General features: G+C 44.6%; 1 protein-coding gene and 1 long non-coding RNA gene across 4 annotated transcripts in view; one reads left to right on the top strand and one right to left on the bottom strand.

The window, feature by feature from the left end:
* Window positions 1-1,245, bottom strand: part of STK24 (serine/threonine kinase 24) — a 64,176-nt gene extending 62,931 nt beyond the window's left edge. For 2 of the 3 annotated variants that reach the window (XM_072849949.1, XM_072849951.1), the window contains exon 1: window positions 457-776. In XM_072849949.1, coding sequence (XP_072706050.1) covers window positions 457-498 — 42 coding nt within the window. In that variant the 5' untranslated portion in view covers window positions 499-776. Of the gene's footprint in view, window positions 1-456; window positions 777-1,040 lie in introns of those variants that run through there. The other variant, XM_072849947.1, reaches the window with a different exon arrangement.
* A 17-nt stretch (window positions 1,246-1,262) lies between these two features.
* Window positions 1,263-13,474, top strand: LOC140646287 (uncharacterized). Its single transcript, XR_012040397.1, has 2 exons — window positions 1,263-1,401; window positions 11,618-13,474. It is a non-coding gene; the product is annotated as an uncharacterized lncRNA (long non-coding RNA).
* The last annotated feature ends 5,539 nt before the right edge of the window (window positions 13,475-19,013 follow it).

Here is a 19,013-nt window from a genome sequence, read left to right as displayed (position 1 = left end):
TACTGGGGGGGGAGGGGGAGACAAACCACGCACCCCTCCGCTTCGCACACTTCCAGCAAAACAGAGGCTTACTGAGGAAGGAGAGAGGGAGGGAGGGATTCACCAGGCGGAGGGACCTCGTTAGGCATTACGCGGAGGACTGACAGCACGTTTCGTTTCCACGGGTTACGAGATCCCGCTCCTTCCCCCCGAGCCCAGCCCCCGGGCCCAGTCAGAGCGAAGAGGCATTTTCTCCCCTCGCCCTGTCCCTCCACCCCAGGGAACCCCCTTACCCACACACACCGCACCCCTTCACACCGTTCCCCTCCATCCCCACTCGCAGGGGGAGGCAGCGAGGGCCCATTCCTCGCTCCCCCCCCGCCCGCCGCCGGGGGTGCGTGTCCGTGCCTGCCCTTGGGGCTCGCCCCTCCCGCCGCCCGGGGCGGCGCGGGGGTGGGGGAGGCCGTTGGTCCTCACCTGCATCCCCGGCAGGCCCGTCTGCACGGGGGAGTGAGCCATGGCGGCGGCGGCAGGGACGTGGGGGGGGGAGGGAGCCGGGTCTCCTCAGGCGGCTCCAGGGGACAGGGCTTAGCTCATCTCCACACTCTCACACACACACACAGTCCTCCTCCTTCTCGCCCTTCCCCCGAGCGAGCAGCGCCTGTGCGCCGGCGGTGGGAAAGGGGCCGTCCTAAGCTCGGGCTCTTCAGGCCCCCGTCACGGATGCAACGGCGGCCTCCTCATCCCTCCTCTTCCTCCTCCTCCTCCTCCCCCGGCCGCGCGCGCAGGGCGGCCGTTACTGGGGCGGTCGCGCGGGGCCCTGCCGGCGACACGATGACAAACCTGAGGGGGCAGGAGGGGAGGGGAGGCAACGGCAGCGCGCGCCCGCCCGCCCCGCCTCTCCTACCCGGCTACCTGCACGCGCTGCCCCGCCCGGTTCCCCCGCCGCCATGGGCTAACGGCCGGCGGGGAGGGGGCGAGGGGAGCGGGAAGCCCGGCCATACGTTCCGCGGGGGGAGCGGGGAGAGGGAAGGCCGCGAGCGCCGCCCGGCCATACGTACCGTGGGGTACGGAGACCCGCCGGCCCAGGCCTGAGTCCCCTGAGCGCTTCTGGCCGTGCCGGCTCCCGGGCGTCGGGCTTGCATCGTCCTCGGGGCGGGAGGCGGCGGGGCCCGCACCGGGACCGGGGCCGCGGACTTCTGGGTTTTGTTGGGTTTCGTCCTTCGCCTCTTCGTTGGAGACAGCCCACCGTTAAAGACCTGCCTCTCCTCCCGCAGCCTGCGTGAAGAGCGACTTCCCGGCTGCCGGTGAAGCAGAACAGGTGAAGCGAGGCGAGTGTCAGGCTCGGAGGTTGCTCGCTTAAAATAAGGAAACCGGGGTGAGGCGATAGATCAAGATGGCAGAAATCCTACACATTTTCTGGTATGTCCTTTTCCTGCCTCCCCTTCACTTGGACGCTTTAAGAAAGGTCACAGTAATGCTATCGCTCTAGTGAGGTATATGGTTTCAGGAAGCACTTGACTTCCTGTCAGAAGTTGCAAAAGCAGTAAACCAAAATGACAGTCATGTTTTTACAATACTTCCTAAATGGAAGAAGAATGGGTCAGCAGTCGGGTCTCCCCCACACAAGAGAAACCCTGGACCCGTGCAAAACCCTTAAGAACTTGACAGTGTTATATTCCCTGTATTTGGCCTATTTAAGCTGAGATTCAAGAGCTCCATCACAATTTCCAATGCACTATGGAATGCCCTAAGATTCTCTCCTTTTTTCCCCCCACAAAAAGCTAGGTAGTTTCATGAGTATTAAAATCATGGAAGCCTGGTGGCCAGTGGGTCTGGGTTCCACAGGACAGTGGTTCACTGTCTTTTCAACTGAATTAAAGAAAGGGGTGAGCATCCACTGCAGCATAAATTACTTTTCAGTAGGCAATTCACTAGAGAGTTCATACAAATCTCCTAACTGCAGGAAACACTTTAAAATATGAAATGGTCTTATTGATACGTGGTTAGACATAAACTCCCACTGAAGTTTTTCCTATAGTTATGGTATTCTTTGTTGTCTAATATGGGCTGAGCTAATGCTACACGATCTTGTTTTCCTGAAACTTGTAGAAACATAAATGTCTCTAAGATTTCTATCCCTCAGTCAAACTCGAGTAAAATTAGCTAACAGCCTTATACAGGCATGCATGTGTACACACACACTGATTGTTTCCTTGAGAAATTAGAATAAATATACCAGCTCTTGAGTACAGTGAAACAGGGAAAGGATGATGGATAGAAATTGTGTAGAAAATTGAACTATTGGAATTCCTTTACTAGTTGTTCATGAAGGAGTTGCTAGTTTCCTTAATGCTGGAATGGAGTTTAAATTATGGGGTTTTTAACTTCAGAAAATATGAAAATGTTTCTGCTGTTTACTGGTATGTCATTTTCCAAGAAATGTAAAACCATTCATTTGAGTTTTACCTCAGTCAAAAGTCAAATTAAGTAAGTCACAAGAAGCAGTATCAAAACTTTCTATTTAGATTGTTTTTGAAAGCATTTTTGCAATCTTCTTTAAAAAAAAAAAAGTAGAGCTTTAGTATCTCCATCGTTGCTCCACTGTTTGCAGTAAATTTTTTTAGCTTGCTAGGGAGAAAGTCAGTGGGCTACAAGTGAACCTTTTCCTTTGTCCCGTGAATACCATTGAGTTTTCACTACCGCACATAATATTGAAAATCCTCATTGAGAAAATGTCAGGTTTACCATTGCCTGTGCAGCTTTATTTTTGCTCTTTTCTATATAGTCATTAGGATACAGATTTTTTCAGCTGCTTTACTTTTTCTGCAGTTGCGCATTCAGTGCAGAGTGAAAATAAAAAAGGTATAAAAATAAGTTTTATCTTTTGTATTATGAAAGGTATAAAGCGGTTATTTTCTGCCCATTAGTATACTCTTTGGGACTTGAATAATTTTCATAAGGAACGTATTTGACTTCCTGTCAGAAGTTGCAAAAGCAGTGAACCAAAATGACAGTCATGTTTTTACAATACTTCCTAAATGGAAGAAGAATGGGTCAGCAGTCGGGTCTCCCCCACACAAGAGAAACCCTGGACCCGTGCAAAACCCTTAAGAACTTGACAGTGTTATATTCCCTGTATTTGGCCTATAGCCTGACATTCTGTATTTCATAAGGAACAATTTGCTAGAGTTGTTTATGTTTTATCTTGCTAATTCCCTCTCTACATTTAGTTTGTAGATTCTCTAGCCCAAGGCTCATAAGCACAAAAACGTTACCATGTGCTAGCTGCTCTGAAGTAAGCTCCTAGCCTAGGGCCACTGTGAGATCTTTCTCTTGCTTGTATGCCGTCATTGAGTGAAGATCACGGGTTTATTTCATCTCAAGGTTTCAAAGTCCTGCATTACGTCTTCAACAAGAGACTGCGCCTGAAAAATGATTGTTTGAGCCAGTGGAATAAGCTCTATGAGCACATTTACTTCTTACATACATGTAAACAAAGGAGCAGATTCAAAATACAAACTCTATGTCATAAACCAGATACTAGTCTAAGTTAAGTTCTAATGAAGTCAGAAAAATGTATTAGAACGTCTTTCTGTCAGTTTCTCTATTGTATACTGTGCCTTATGTTCTGATACACTTCCAGTTTCTCCCCTGGACTTGAAGAAATTTTAACCAAAATAGTTTTGAATGTAATCTTAAAATAATGAACATGTTTCTGTTAGCTGTTAGTTTTGTAAATGCTAATCTTTCAGTCTAAACTTCAGCTCCATCCCCACAGACTAAATAAGAGAAGCCTTGCAAATTTTCCTCTTTTTCTCAACCTTTTCTGAGGAAAAATGTGTATTATACTCCAAAGAAAGGCTACTCTTGCAGAAATCTTTACTAAAAATAGAATGACTCCATGTTATGATAGCCTGCCATCCCAAAACAATGACAGAGATTTAGAAAATAAACAGGTCTTATCATTAAGATGGTTCTCTGTTGCATCTTTTTGAAGCCAGATGTTTCCAGCATGCAAAGATTCAATTTATTTTATGTGTAGACTTCTCAATACCTGGTTTGCTTTCAATTTAAAACAATATTTGAATATGCAGAGATTTTCTGCTTTGCTGGTTATAGAAGAAAAAAGTTACAAAAGAAAAATATAATTACATCATTGTAATGGCAGTGACTGTGAACTTCTGTTTATAAACTACCTGTGAGGAAAAAACATTTTCCTTACTGACCAAGACTGAAACTTCTCAAATGAGCAATGTAAGACCATTGATGTTTTCTAAGAAGAAAGGTGCACCAGAAACTTAGGTCTTTTAGAATTTGTAATATACCATAAATAAATAAATAATCATATCTTGAAATAAATACAGAAAAAGCACCATGGATTGTAACAGGTGGGACATTTGTCTACAAAATACAGTGCATGAGAAGTGTGATGGTGAGTAAGTAGCAGGCACAAATTTACCTGAGGAAGACAGAAGAGTGAGGGGGCTGAATGCATGACAATATTGCTTGCAGTAAGGTATGGCTACAGGATTACTTAGACTCCCACGCAGATAGGGTTGAGTTTGTCCATCTTGTATGGCAGCAGGGGTATCCTGCCATCCTTGATGTGGGGGCTGTAGAACAATTAACTGAATCACAGTACCATCCTGTTCACTGCTCAGCTTGTGGCTGGATTTTTTCTCGCTTCCTTATCATCTTTATCCACCACTATCTTTTGTCTTTCCTCTTTCCTTTTTCTACGCTTTCTTGACTGATCAATTTCTTAGTGAACTCTTTTAACAACCTGGATGTTATGTGTCATTTCTTCTCTTAACTGTATATATTAGGTTCCTAGTCTTATCCTTTTTTTGATTACCCTGTTAATAGCCTGATGGACTATGTACTCCAAATTAAATTCTCAATAGTTTGTCAGTAAAGCTCCATCTTGAACACTTACATTTTAAATGTATGACACTTGCCTGTATCATATAATGCAAAGCAGCTTTAACAAGGCTCTTCACAAATGGACCTTAAAGAATTTAAGTGGTCCTGGGAATAAAAGGAGAGGTCATCACATGGGTCTATAGCTGATGCTAGAGAGGAAAGAGAAAATAAGAACATTTCACAGTGCAGGGTGTTACCAGTAGACTGTCACAGGAATCCATCTGGGACCAATCTTGCTCCACGCATCCATGAATGACCTAGAAAAGAGACTAAAGAGAAATGACAAACTAGTCTCCCATTGCCAAGTATCATGAGGTAAAAACTAAAATGAAGTGCAAGGAGTTGCAGAAGAATCTCAGAGTGAGTGACTGCTGACTGACATACCAGCAGATGGGAGTTCAGCGTTGAAAACTCTACAGGGGGAAAGTATATGGGAAAAGAGTTTAACTTTACATATTGGAGTTCTTACCAATCAAGAAGGAAATCTTGGCTGTCACTGATTTCAAATCAGTCAGAAGATAAAACTATGTTAGGAGTTATTAGGAAAGGAATAAAGAATAAGGGAGACAACATTGTTATACCTCACTATAAATCCATGCTGCTCCTATAGACGGTCTGTATCTTCTATTTCCAAAATGATACTGTAGCATAGAAAAAAGGTACCAGAAAGGGAAGAAAACCATAATCAAAGATTCAGAAAAAATTCTCTAGATGGAAAAATTAAATACATTATGACTCCTCAGCATAGGAAAGAGACTTTTCATGAGGGTAGTAGAGTTCTGTAACCTCATGAATGGCCTGGAGAAGATGACTAGGGAGTGGCTGTACACATTTTCTCATAACAAGAACTATCAGACAGAAACTTTAAAATAGAGAAAAGCAGGTAACAACAGAAATGAATAATGGAGCTCCCTGCCATGAGACGTAGTGGGGGCCAAAAAAAAATTATTTTTCATTTACAAAATTGGCAAATTAATGGAAGAATTGTTCGTACAACAGCAACATGTTAGAAATAACTTGCTCCTAGCTTCCCAGTGTCAATCTATAGTCTTTACTGAGACAAATTTTAAAAAGTATTAAGTTTTGACAAATTAGAGTACTAGAAGAGAAAAAAATAACAGGACTCTGGAGAGCCCATTAAGGAGTAATGGAAGTCAAAGAGAGAAAGTTAGGCTTTAAGCTTCACGTACGGTGTCTGAACAGTTAAATAATCCAATAGCCTACCCATATAGCCAGATGGGTCCCATCCCTTTTCATGTGGTTTTATATTGACATCAGGAACAGAATTTCTCTGAATGAGAAGAAATAAGCTCTCAGAATCTGCTCTTTTGACTTAGATGAGGACAGGAGTAAATCCTCATATTACTGAATTGATATCATAATTATAGCTGAATTGGCACATTACCATTTAGAAACTTTTTTTAAGAGTTTAAATAATATATATTTGCAAGCTAAAGGTTTATTTGCCTAGAGTTCAGAAACAAAAATGTGCATCCATTTCTGAATTGGGTAGAAATGCTGTGTGTCTGACACTGAAGATTTTTATTCAGGTTTACTTCGCCCTTGGTTAAATGGGACGTGGCTGAAGGGATTTTGTTCAGTGACGGGGGGCTGGTAGGGAACACTGCACTAGAATTTGTAAGCTACAAGGCTGGGTATATGGTCTGCTAGTGAGCTATGCAGAAGTGGAAGTGGCAGTTGGCTCATATTTCACCCTTGTCATTAGTGCTTGTTGCAGAGTGGGATTTCCTCGGCCAGGAAGGATGGTTAATCATAACTGAAGGGAGCTCCATTGAAGAGTACATAGTTATAATAGAGGTTGAACTAAGACTGTTTTATTCACTTGTATTCCAAGATCTCTCCTCTTCCTCCGCCAAAATATTTGTCGAGATCGAAAGAAAAAATGCTAATCCTTTCCAATAAATAAGGCTAAGAGAGCCTTGGGGCATACCACAGATTACCTGTTCTGAATTGTCCCCACGCTGGTGCCCAGGCCTTGGATGCACTCAGAGGCTCTGCAGCCCTTCACCCTCCAAGCTGGGCTGAAGGGCTGCTCTGAAACCCTGGCAGCAGCCTTCAGGGCAAGAGCGAGGTGGGAAAGGGCTGTGTGAAGCTGTGCTGGGGCCCTCAGCCCTGCCTCATCACTGTGGACTGGTGATCTGGACTCTCAGCAGACCCAGGTGACCGCCCTCAGACCTGCTCTGAGCCTCTCGCTTGGGTGCCATGTGTCTGTGCCAGATGGGTAGGAGTCCTGCCTCGCTGTCACCCTTGGCTCCCTGCTCTCACCTTTCTCTCCCTGTGAGAGAAACAAGCACAGCTGAACCCCACGGGCCCAGGGACTCACCTTCTGCTGGAACAGCATAGGGAGGTCAACCAGCAATAACTCCAAGCAGCCTTGACCCTCCTGGGAGACTGACTAGGTAACGGACTCCCTCTATCAGGCCCCTCCTCATCCCTCCCCTACAGCTGTGCAAGGTATAAGAGGCTTATTCCCCAGGCTGCCCTCTGTATCTTTCTTCTTGCACTTCATAAATGACTTACCGGCTGTTCCACTCTCTCGCTACACTCTCCATCAAGAACTTTACCATCAAGATTTAAAATGGTCTGCCTAACTTTATGGTGTGAGACTGCTTATGAGGTCCTGAACCAAAACTGCCTTTGAGATACAGGAATTTACACCCTCCAGCAGTTTTTTGGAAACATTTTTTAGCACTACATATATTTAAAAAAAAAAAAAGTCCTGCCCATGTCCAGTTCCTTGGCTTATCTGGGGAAGAATAAGTCCCTGCTTGAGGAGACCTCTCAGAAAGTAGAGCAGAAAGGACTGGGCATTGTTCTGAAATAAGAACCCATAGTCAGGATGACTCAGTGTGCAGAAATGAACTATAATTATATCTGTGGGTTTTCATCCACTGATTTAGCTATTTCATGTTTATAAAGTTTGCCCAGAAAGCCTCTTTTCTGTAAGGCCTTGTTAAGGATATTTACAACACCCATATTTGGACATTCTTCTACTGTGCTGAAGGAGAAATGCACATTTCCCTGTTAATAACAAAACATATCCTTGTGTTGTCCAGGACTGACATTTTCCCTGCCTTTAATTGTGTTTGCTCTACAAGGTTAGCTTCTAGTGTGCTTTCAAACTCTGTGAGAATCATACCCCTACAAAATATTGGGGTTTTCTGTGTTTCCACCAAAATCTGAAAATTTTGGTTTTCAGTTTTTGGTGGAAAGGGGGTCCCTTCTACAAAGCTCACGCTGGAGCCTTTCCTCCTCTCGACATGCCATGGGTAACCCTGCAGCCGTGTATTTATGCCAGCAGAGGAAGCTTACATAGCTTCAAAAGCATACAGATTGCCTTCTACAACTAGACTCAGCTGTGCATTTAAGTTCTGGTTCAACAAGCCATCTTGTCAGAAAATTATTTTGTCTATTACAGAAGCAGGGTTTGAAGTTCAAACAATGACATTCTGCTTTAGGTCTCATGAATGCTGAAGGGAAAAAAATTGGCTATTAAATTATGTTCCCCAAATAAAAAATCCAGTATTTTGCTATGTTTGTATAAAACATGCTGTTCTATATATATTTCACTTACTGCAGTGATGTACTTCATATCGTTCATAGAAAATTGCAGGCTTTTGAGATTCTTGTTAATAGGAGAAAATTCACTTTCTTGTAGTACTGAGAATCATAATGGATAAGCCGGGATGAGGCAGGAAATGGAAGAAACATCTTGCGTGTTGTATGCCCTTTATTAATAATGAGCAGAACGTAAGTGCCTGAAAGTATTTTAGTATTCCAGGCAGACAATTAAAATTAGATGGGGACCTAGAGCTCATTAAGAAACATGAGATTGATTACACTGCACTGTGCCTCTGCTCCTAAAGAGCATCATTTCATTAAAGCTTGCTTTTATAAACCTTTCTCTTATCCCCGTCACACAAACCAAACATACGCAAACAGAAGAAAACATACCTTCTCTATCTTCTTTTCGCATTTCACATTTTATAATGGAGACATCAGTTCTTATCTCAGATTAATGTCTATGTACACAGCAGACTAGCAAAATCTCCAGACTAAATGGATCCATTAAGGGTGACCCGTAACCATGATGAGACGCTCTAACCTGTAACTATGTCCCTAGACAGTCCATGTCATCACAAATCTAAAATGTTTGCTTGCAGGCTACAGTTGTCCTGGCAGAAAAACTTGCACTATATCTCATTGATAACTGATAAGTAGCGATCTTACATCGACTGCACTATTTCACTATTTTAATTCAAGAATTATCACATTTTACCCTTCATTAATCTCATGATATATCAGAAGCTATCTGTAAAATCTTGTGTTGACAGAAGCGTATGGTATTCATCTGTTGAACATAAAAACATATGGATTCCTGCAAGTTTCAATTGTCAGTCTTGGGTGTTGGTAACAAATGAAAACCATTGCGATGTGGTGGGTTTTTTAGGGTACAGGTTCATGCTGTGCTTCATTCAATTTAACTGCAGTCTGCTGCCAAAGTGCTGATCCTGCTCTTCCTTTCTCCCAGCCCTGGCTCCCGTCCTTGCATTAGCAATCACATGCTCGCATGGTGATTTGGATCAGTTCACTGATCCCATGGGAAATGCATCCACATCCTGCTGGATTAGTCTCCTGTGGCAGCAGTCTCTGGGTGTCATGCAGCAGGGACACCATGTGTGTGGGAGGGAGGGAGGCCAGCGCATCCCATTCACTGGTAGTCCGCAGTTAGCTCAGATGAGGTAGAAGGTGAAACTCCATCCAGAATGTCCTGTATGGAGTAGGATGGTGGCTCCAGCTCTTTCATACCACAAAATCCACCTTCTCAACTTGCAGCAATGAATGCTCCTGCCTATGGTTTGAGCCCAGAGCTGTGTATCCGGAGCGGTTGGTCTTTGCAGAGCAGGTACAGAAGCAAACAGTGGAGGGATGACTTTGCTGCCACTACACCTCTTTGCTAGGTAATCAGAGACCCTCGGTACTTAGGAACACCAGCCTGCAGCCTTCCCAGCCCCAAAATTTAACACCCAAGAGTGAAAAGCTAGAAATCACAGATAGCCCCAAAACTGTGAGTTTGTTATTTTGGGACAGTTTCCGTATAGGTAAATAAATTACAGGTTGTAAGCTGTTTTCTAACATTCGAACCTACAATCATCCCCACTAAGTATGTGTGTGGGACAGTTACAGCCTGTAATAACTGTGCCCCCACAAAAATGCAGGTCCTGTGCATGTGCCTTCCCACCCTCCCCATCGTTCCCATCCCAACTACTTCTAAAAGTAGTTACCCAGTAAGTTCCTGTAGTGCTCACGGTGCTCTGACATGCTCCAGCCATCTTCCACCTCCTCCTGCAGACCTCCTTTCATTCACATAAATCTGCTGCCGCCTCCCACTTGCACCAGGCCTCTGGCTAGATCCCAAAGCTCCTTTGGCATCTACAGCTGCCAGCTCGGTTTTCCTCCCATTTTTTTCATGAGAGCAGGCTTCCTGGGGATTTTGGACTGAATATCTCTCTTCTTCCAGCAGAGATAGTGGGTACCTGATGCTTTACTTGCAAAGAAGAGCAGATTTTGCTGCTCTACGTCAGCACCGGTGTTCTTCCCTGCTCAGAAGTAACTTTACAGGGGGAGTTATGGGCTGTAGGCTCATATTAACACTGCAATTGAGTAGCAGAGCTGCAGACTTCCCATCCCACTGTCTCCTGATAGCAGAGGGGTCTGTCTAAGCACCATAGCTGCTCGTAGAAATGATCAGAGGGAACTGCAGAAGGCCACAAATCTACATGTATTTTCTGATGACGTCTAAGTGAGAAATACACAGACAAACCCACAAATCTGCTACCAAGAATTATCTGTACTGTATCTGTATTTTCTGAATACAGCAAGAAATACAGAGATGACCGTGCTAGATGCTTTGTATACTGACTTACCTGGGTTAAATGCAAATTTCTGCTACACTCTGTGCAGAACTCGCCTAGACAGTCTGTTCTTCCTGGATCATGTTCTAGTTTCTTATCTTCATACTGCGATTGTCTTACACATGCTCTCAGTTCTGCTCGTTCTGCTTCTTGCACCTAGAATATATCCTGCCCCCAGCTGCACCTTCCTCCCAAACTCCCTTGGTGCAAATCATGACCTTCCCTGCCCTTCCCTTGAGCAGCTCATCCAGTGCCTGGATCAGATATGGAAAGGTGCTGTAGTTATGTGCACTGAAGGGCTCAGGCAAAGCATACTGATATCAGTGGAAAGATTCTCATCAACTTCACTGGACTTTTGATTTCTGCTGTTTGTAGGTAGTACATAGGCTCCTCAGCCCATGGCACATCTTCCTTTCTCACTTGTATAGAGGCTGACGCTATAGCCACTGACTTATTTCCATGAGCAATTTTCTCAAAGAATGTAATGCAGTTCTATGCTTGCATTTTGTATTTATGAAACTAAAATAAAAATTTTAACCTGTTCCTTATTACAGCTCGAGGTTTTACCATGTGTTTTTATGTCATTCTTCCAGCAGAAACACCAGACCATTTAGTTATGTTCTGGCTGTTAAACAACGAAAGAAGCACTCTCAGATATGTATATCTGTGATTTTTATACATGTAAAGTGTTTGTATTTAATGATTTGGGTGTTTAACCAACTTCTGTAGAGATTATTTTTAAAGCATTTCAGCTCACCTTTAAAATTAAATTCCAGGCTTCCAAGAAGTCCACGTGAGGATGCAGGCGCAGCATCGTTAGAGGCTTTAACTGCTCAAAGACTGCCCCTCCCAGTGACCACCTCCTTCTTTAGCGCTGGCATCGTTTCATATTAACTTAAGCTGAGCTGGAAACCACACCTCTCCCCTACAGCAATCCTGAGCTGAAGTTTCCTCTGCTTTCCATACGGCAGACACAGTGGAGGACAGACCAAGGAGGAGCACCTCGGGAGAGGAATCAGGGTGCACCAGTCCTTGCACACAGGTCCTTGGCCCCAACCTGAAGATCTGGTTAGAAGTGCCTCGGGAGCTGCCATCCAGTGACTCTCCTAATCCCTCCCATCCCAGAGCTTTGGTACCCGGCATCCCAAACTCTCCCACATCAGCCCTTCCCAAACTATTTCAGCATGTGACGCTAGGGTAATCCAAATCTCTCCTCCTAGCAGTCCTGCTTTCCAAAGCTCTCCCATCCAAGTCACAACTCACTGCAAATCCCTTCTGCTTTGAAGACCTCTTCAAGACCAGTTGCCTGAGGGGCCGTCCAGACCCTGCTCACAATCCTCTCAGCCCTTGCAGCAGCAGCATCCGCAGCCCCACAGGCTATGGAGGTTCCTTGTTGCCCTCCCAAGGACTATAACAGCCCTCTACCCAAAGCTCTTTCCTAAGCATGTCCGAGTTTGGCCCTAAAGTTTGTGGGATAGCTCAAAAAAACCTGCTTCTGTATACGCTTGAGAAGACATCAGTGTGAAAAGAGCAGTGTTTAGGAGAAGACTAAAACTGAATGTCATTCAGGAATGAGATGCTCTTCCAGCAAACTCCCTTAATGGACTGTATCTAGCTGGCATGGCCTCACCAAGTGCCATCTCAAAGAGCTGGTGCCCCTACCAAATGTGGTGGTTGTGGCTTTCTTTTTAAAGGCAGGGGCCTTGCTGAGTGGTTGTACAACAGATTAACAGCTTGGGGAGTCACCCAAGAGGCAGGAATCTGCAATCTGTGCATCCTTAGTCTGTCAGGACCAAGAGTAGATTCAGCCCAAATTCTGTATCCACTTAAAAATAATCTTTTGGCGGAGTGTCTATACATCCCTGGATTTAACATGCTGCTGTTTTCTCCGGGGATGAGTCTGCTGTGCCCACAGGAGCCAATTTTGCTTTGTCTGGCTGACATTTTGCTCAGTTACAAAAAATCCCCCCTAAACCTGCTTGTGGCTTTGCTTCTTAGGGCAGGGTTTCACGCCCAGGGTTTAAGTCCTGCAGTTAAATTGGGTTAAGCACAACATGAAGCTGTACCCAGTGATTTTATCATCTTTTAGAGTAAGAGCATTGGCTGCTGCAGCACAGTCAGCTTTATTCTTGTTCTTTACTATTCTTCAATACCAAAGTCTCTTTTTATAATGTTTAGGAAACCACGTGGGATTTTGGCAGTTTTAACAAGTTTTTAAAAGTTTTAAGGAGAGATGACTTCCCCCAGCACAGCCAGGGAACACCTCTTGCTTCAATCCATCCAGATTTTATTTTTTTTTCCTAAACATACAGCAGCCCTGCGGTCTTCAAAAGCGGTACTGGTCTGTTGATAGGATAACCCGAAGTTTGTGGTAATTGGGAGTGAAAACTCGTCCAGGCAAGGCTGCCAGAGGGTTTTCTGGGCGGCGACCCGCCTTTTTCCCGCCTCTGTGTGTCGTTGCCTGCCACCTGGTGGCGGGAAATGACCGCCGCTCCCGTGCTCTGTGTGAGGGAATTTGCTGGGCACCTCGGGCTGACACTTAGGGAAGCTTTGCCTGAGCAAGGAGCCTGGAGTTGACGGGAAAAAAAAGCTCTAAATAAAGGTAGGAATAAAGGATAAAGTCGTGTATTTCATCCCTATTAATATTACCTAGAATCTGTAGTCACAGACTGGCGCTTCGTTGCAAAAAGCCCGATCTGGGCAAAGCAAATAAATCCCTCCTGTTCTGCAAGCTGCCTCAAGGCAGGTCAGAGATGGCTCAGGGCTTCTCTGATTCCTCCTGGTTCTGCCAGGCTCCCTGAGCTGAAAATAGGTGGCACAGAGCAGCACCTTGGCTCTGCCTCCCACAACCGGGGTGGCAGCAGGTTAGGAGAGGGAGCTAGTTCATCAGCTGTGTGTGGAGTCACTGGGCGCTGGGGCAGCCATCTGCTCTGAAGCTGATGTAGTGGAGAAATGATGACTCACACTTGCAATGAATGCATGAAATAAAGAGCCAAACACAAAAACCAACCAACTGAAAAAAAACCCAAACTCCAGCCTGGGTTTCCATAGCTCAATCAGGAATGTGATGGTAGCTGACTGCAGCCTGGTCCCAAATGGGGAGGAGACAGTCTGTGACAGTAACTTCTTGCCCTGCTGTGGCAGAGAACAGCGTGACCATTAGCTTCATATTCCTGCTCCCTGCAGAGCTGCAGAAGTCCAGGGTGCAAACATAGAGGACCTGGAGGTCCTCTCTCCCCACCCCACTTATTTCCATGCTCAGTTTCTCAAGTGTAGTCCCCCCCTCCCCGTGTCCCCCTCACAGCTTCAGCACTCAGACAGGCCGTACCAGCATGGAACATCGATGGCTCTAACTTTAGTATAGTCATGCAGCAGTGTTGCCCCCCCTCCACCCTCCCATGTTTGGATCAGATTTCAGTAAAAATGCATTCAATATCATTAATTCAATTAGGTGGTTACAGAGATGATCTCCGGCATTCTGGTGAAGTAAAGTACCAGCCTGAAGGAGCTGCACCAATTGAATTAACCTTTACTTGAAACATTTTTTTGTAAGATAAGACCTTTAGGAAATAGGACTCCCATCTAAGTAGAAGACATTTCCAATTTTTACTACCAAGGAAGCATGGCATGGCTCCAGGAGCACTGGTTTGTTTTGGGTTGGGGTGGTTTGTTTTTTTTTAAGTTTATCAGGCTTGAATAAAGTATTTTTCCTAGCTGTAAGGACTGGATGTTCAATTTGGAGTAAAAAAGCCCTATATGGGCTATGATGGAAAGAAGCTCTGACAGGGATATACATTGCAGTCAGCTGAATCTCACAGGAGGAGGAGAACACAACTTCACATAAGCAGACAGCTGAGATTTCATCTTAATCTCATGAGGGTTTTATTCCCCACTAACAGCAGAAGCGGGTCGAACAAAGGTTGCAACAGCAGCTAGAGAGCAAGTGCTGTGAAAGTGCCTCACTCTATTTCATGCCTAGCTCTTGCATCATTTTTATTATTTTTTTATTTAGCTCTGCAGCTTCCAGAGCGTCAGTTTTTATTTCCCCCTCACTCCCAAAATGTAGCAATGGTGTTACTGAGACAGAGGCACTGTCACTGCAGATAATCTCTTTATGAGGGTTTCAGAAGGTCTTATGGCCATTTTGGCATTGCAGGGAAAGCCGGTTTTTTCTTTCCAGTATGTCTGCTGGCAAAAGCAAGCCTATCTGATTAGCTTCTGCAACTATTAGGATTCCTTTAAGATGCAGTCAGTGACAGTTGGAACACTGCTTAAGATCGTCAAATCAGTGTTTGGTGTGTCAGTACAAAGGAAATAATGACATGTAGTTTCCACGAGCTGTCCCATTGCCAAATGGCTTTGGGTTCTGCATCTCCTTGATGCAGAACCCTTTACCAAAGCACAGGTGGGGTGGCTACGTCCAGCCCAGCTGCTACCCAAGAAAGCAGTTATGAAGGCTACACAGGGAAGAACTATGCCAGCTGTGGCACGGGCTTCACCCATGAGAGTGCACTGCCTACGCGCCACCTTTTGTCCAAGCTCACTCAGGCCCTGCTGCAAGAGACCTTCTCCCAGCTGTTCACTGAGCCTCTTACACTTACGAAACACATACCTCAGCCAAAAAGGTGACAAACCGATTCCCACGCCCTGCCCATTTTTTCCCTGACCGCCCCCCTTCACCCTCCCATAGAGTCATTGCACCAGGATGCTGCTGAGACCTTCCAAGTGATGGGATAGGTGCCAGCAGCAGGTGGCTGCTGATCTTCACATAAGCCTCTCAAAATGTACTTGTCATTTGAACCAATTCAGGTAAGCATGTAGCTACTCTCTGAAAAACACAGGTCCTGTTTTGCTTATCTTCCTCTCCTCCCTCTCCCTCATATGCAGTCAGATCAGCTGTTAAACTCCCCAGGACATGGACTGTGACTTGTTATCCACCTGTGGGCATTAGGTATTTATGCAGAGCTTTGACTCAGATCAGGAATGAGTATGGGAAGGTGATAAAAATTTAACAGCAATAATGGAGAGTCTGTTGAATTGCGAGCTCTCATGTTACCTTTGTACTGTGCTAAACTCCACAAAATCCTGTCCTTCAGTGGTATCTCTAGGAGGAACAGCAGTGAATGAATTAGGCTGGAAATGGGGCATCCTTGATTGTCCTGAACCACCTCCTGGTGGAGTAGGATGATTTCAGGAGTTGCTACTTCCCCTTTGATAATTTTGTGTCTCTCACTCTCTAAGGCATGATCCAGTTATTTTATTATCAATATTCTAACCTCTGGAAGATGGTCAGTGATATTATACTAAAGCACTGTGTCAAGGTATGAATGAAAAATGTAAAAGTAATTTGTAGAGCAACAGTATATATAGGTGGCTTGCAATTGCTTCCAGGAATTTAATTCCAGGAATTAAAAACCCAACAACTTTGTATAGATGCTTGCCTAAAACTATAGAGAAGTCTTTGAAAGGATTGTGCTGCTTGTAGGCCCATTTTCAAGAACAGCAAAGGGCAGGGACTGGATTCATGTAGTTCACAGAATCTGACTTTGAACAGTTTTAAGTGTCCTGGTCAAGTGTCATTAGGTTGAGCTAATGAGCAGCAGGAAAAACATGGAAGCTGTACAGTATATTTGTAATATTAGTAAGCATACAGGCATACACATTCCTGTATCTACCTGGCCAGATATGAGTGCAGATTTGTTTGCTAGAACAGGCTTTCATAATTCACCACTCTTGCATTTTTAAAGGTTTTTGTTTGTTTTAAATAAGAACTGAAGTTAGAATGATCAACTGTTAATTTGATTGATTTCAGGGTATCTTCTCTGTAACAGAAAAAGATATGCAGAAGACCCTCTCAGCCGTCTGGTAGTCTAGACAGCAGCATCCAAAAGTAGACACTGTCAGATTTAGACATTAACCTTACCTCTTTAATCTTCAAAACTAAGGGACTGAAAACACTTGATTCCAGCCCAAAGTCCAGTTCCCTGCACATGGCTTCTAGACACAGTCACAGCAATGCTGACAAGAGCTGCCCAGGTGCCTATACAAGGTTCCCTGATTTTTTTCACATCAAATTTTGGATGAGAAGGCCAATGGCTATTTTAACTTCAATTACTTCAATCCCCGTTGAAAATGAGATAAAATCTCACCACATATGACTGTCTCCATACTACCTTACAGGGCTGAAGAGATGGGGAAGTTAGTTTTCTCATCAGAAAGCTTTCCTATCTAATTTTAGAGCATTAGTGCCTGGTACAGGCAGAATAGTGCACAGAAGGTTATATCTCATAGGGATACAGTGAAGAGAATTTATTTTGCTTAACTTGCATGGCAAAGGTGTTGTAGTAGTCACTTTCTAGCCCAAATGGAATCCAATACATAGCATTAGCATCAAGGCTTATTGAAGCCTTAGGCCGCAAGCTGTGAACTGTCACCCAGGTTCACTGACCTTACACTGAACTTTTACTTGGCTACATGAAGGAAGGCCCCTGAAACTAGTGCAAACCAGAAAGATAAGGAAGCTTCAACCTTAGCAGAGGTTACAACCTTAGGGATAAGAGAAGAATCGGCCCGCCTAGAGACAAGGAAAGGACCCAATGAAGAACAGGAAGACCCTAGACCCAAATACTACTATTGGTCCGAACTGCCTCCTGAGGGGAGGGGAATTTAAATTTTAAGGGTATAATTACCCAGGGATTTCTTTGTTCAGGGTCCCTCTCCGGAGGCACGCAGCTCAAGCTGTCTTCACTGTTGTACCAGTCAATTTGGTGTACAATTCATTTGGTGTACATTTTATCAGAGACTCTGCTTCAGGAAACCTAGGGTTGAGCCGGGGGGGGGGAAAGAAAGCACCCAACAGTGAGTACGTGTGTGAGCAGAGTTGAAAAGGGGCACCCATCAGCTCAGTGGAGCTGCCCACTGCAAAGGGACTCCGGTCCTAGCAGTTAAAGTCTCAGGTGGTGTGTGTGCTACTCCCTGAATGGTGTGAGTGCATCTCCTTTAACAAAGGAGGGGCTGGCTAGTCTACCACAAGTAAAACTGGTGCAAAACCCCTCTAGCTCCTCAGAGGATGGCAGGGAACCAGCTCCTCCTAGTGCTGTCTCAGGAAACCCTCAGCCCCATGGGCTGGGGGGACACCCAGCATCTTGGATCCATGGGAAAGGCTCTCCCTGGATGCCCTTAGAGACAAATAAGTGTTCCTGCCTATAGGGTACAGGACTAACTGGGATGCAGGGGAAGAGCACCTTGGACTTGTCTTATCAAACTCCATTTCTAACTGTTTTCATGGATGAGGGACTCTGTTCTCTGTGCACATGTATACATGGAGGTCTAATTGTCAGCAACTGGAGTGGGAACCAGGAATCACAGGGGCCCATGCATCTGCAGTGCCAGCAACATGCACATTGATTGAAATGTACATCTGTGTGATCACAAGCTGGACTTGCTGTAAGATAGGATAAGAGTATTGGAAGCCAGGTATCAAAGCAGCTATAAGTCTGGCCAGGCTACTGTCCAAGCCAGCTGCTGGAGAAAGTAGAGGATGTGGATTTAAATACAGGAATTCCCAAAACAATATGCAGACCACTAGCACTCCATAACATGGTCCACAGAGCTACAGAATCCTGTTAAGCAGCAAAATTTAGTCTTCCCTACTATAAATTTGATGGGTGTTACAGGTATATTAAGATAGAGAAGACTGACACTGGTGCCTTAGCTTCAGGTAGTGAAGCACATATGAAGAAGCAGCAGAGAAATGGTATCAAGTTTTGTTAACATACAACAGTAAGTCATACTCTTACATCACTTCCATTATTTTGTTATAACAAAGTTTTATTGCTGTTGCTTATTCCAAGTGTCATTTGCCATTGTCTGTTTACCTGAGTGGAGACCTCATTAACACATTTAATTAAAAACATAACAGGAGTTAAATGGGTAATTAACAGGCACATAAAGCATTCTATTACAGTGCATGTCCATGTTACTTCCATGTGGAGCACAGACAGCATTTCAATCTGAGCAATGCCAGAGCTTTGCTCCCATTATCTGTAAGGAAGTACAAAAGAATTTAAGGCACATGTGACCTGCTGCTTTCAAGTAACAGTGAGGCTAGAGGGGTCATACAGACAACTTGGCTTCGATTACTATTTCTTAGCAATACTTGCTTCTTTCATG

Source organism: Ciconia boyciana, chromosome 1 (genome assembly GCF_034638445.1).
Source record: "Ciconia boyciana chromosome 1, ASM3463844v1, whole genome shotgun sequence".
Taxonomy (NCBI): Eukaryota; Metazoa; Chordata; class Aves; order Ciconiiformes; family Ciconiidae; genus Ciconia; species Ciconia boyciana.
The sequence above is the reverse complement of the archived record's forward strand: the minus strand, read 5'-3'. Positions and strand labels throughout refer to the sequence as shown.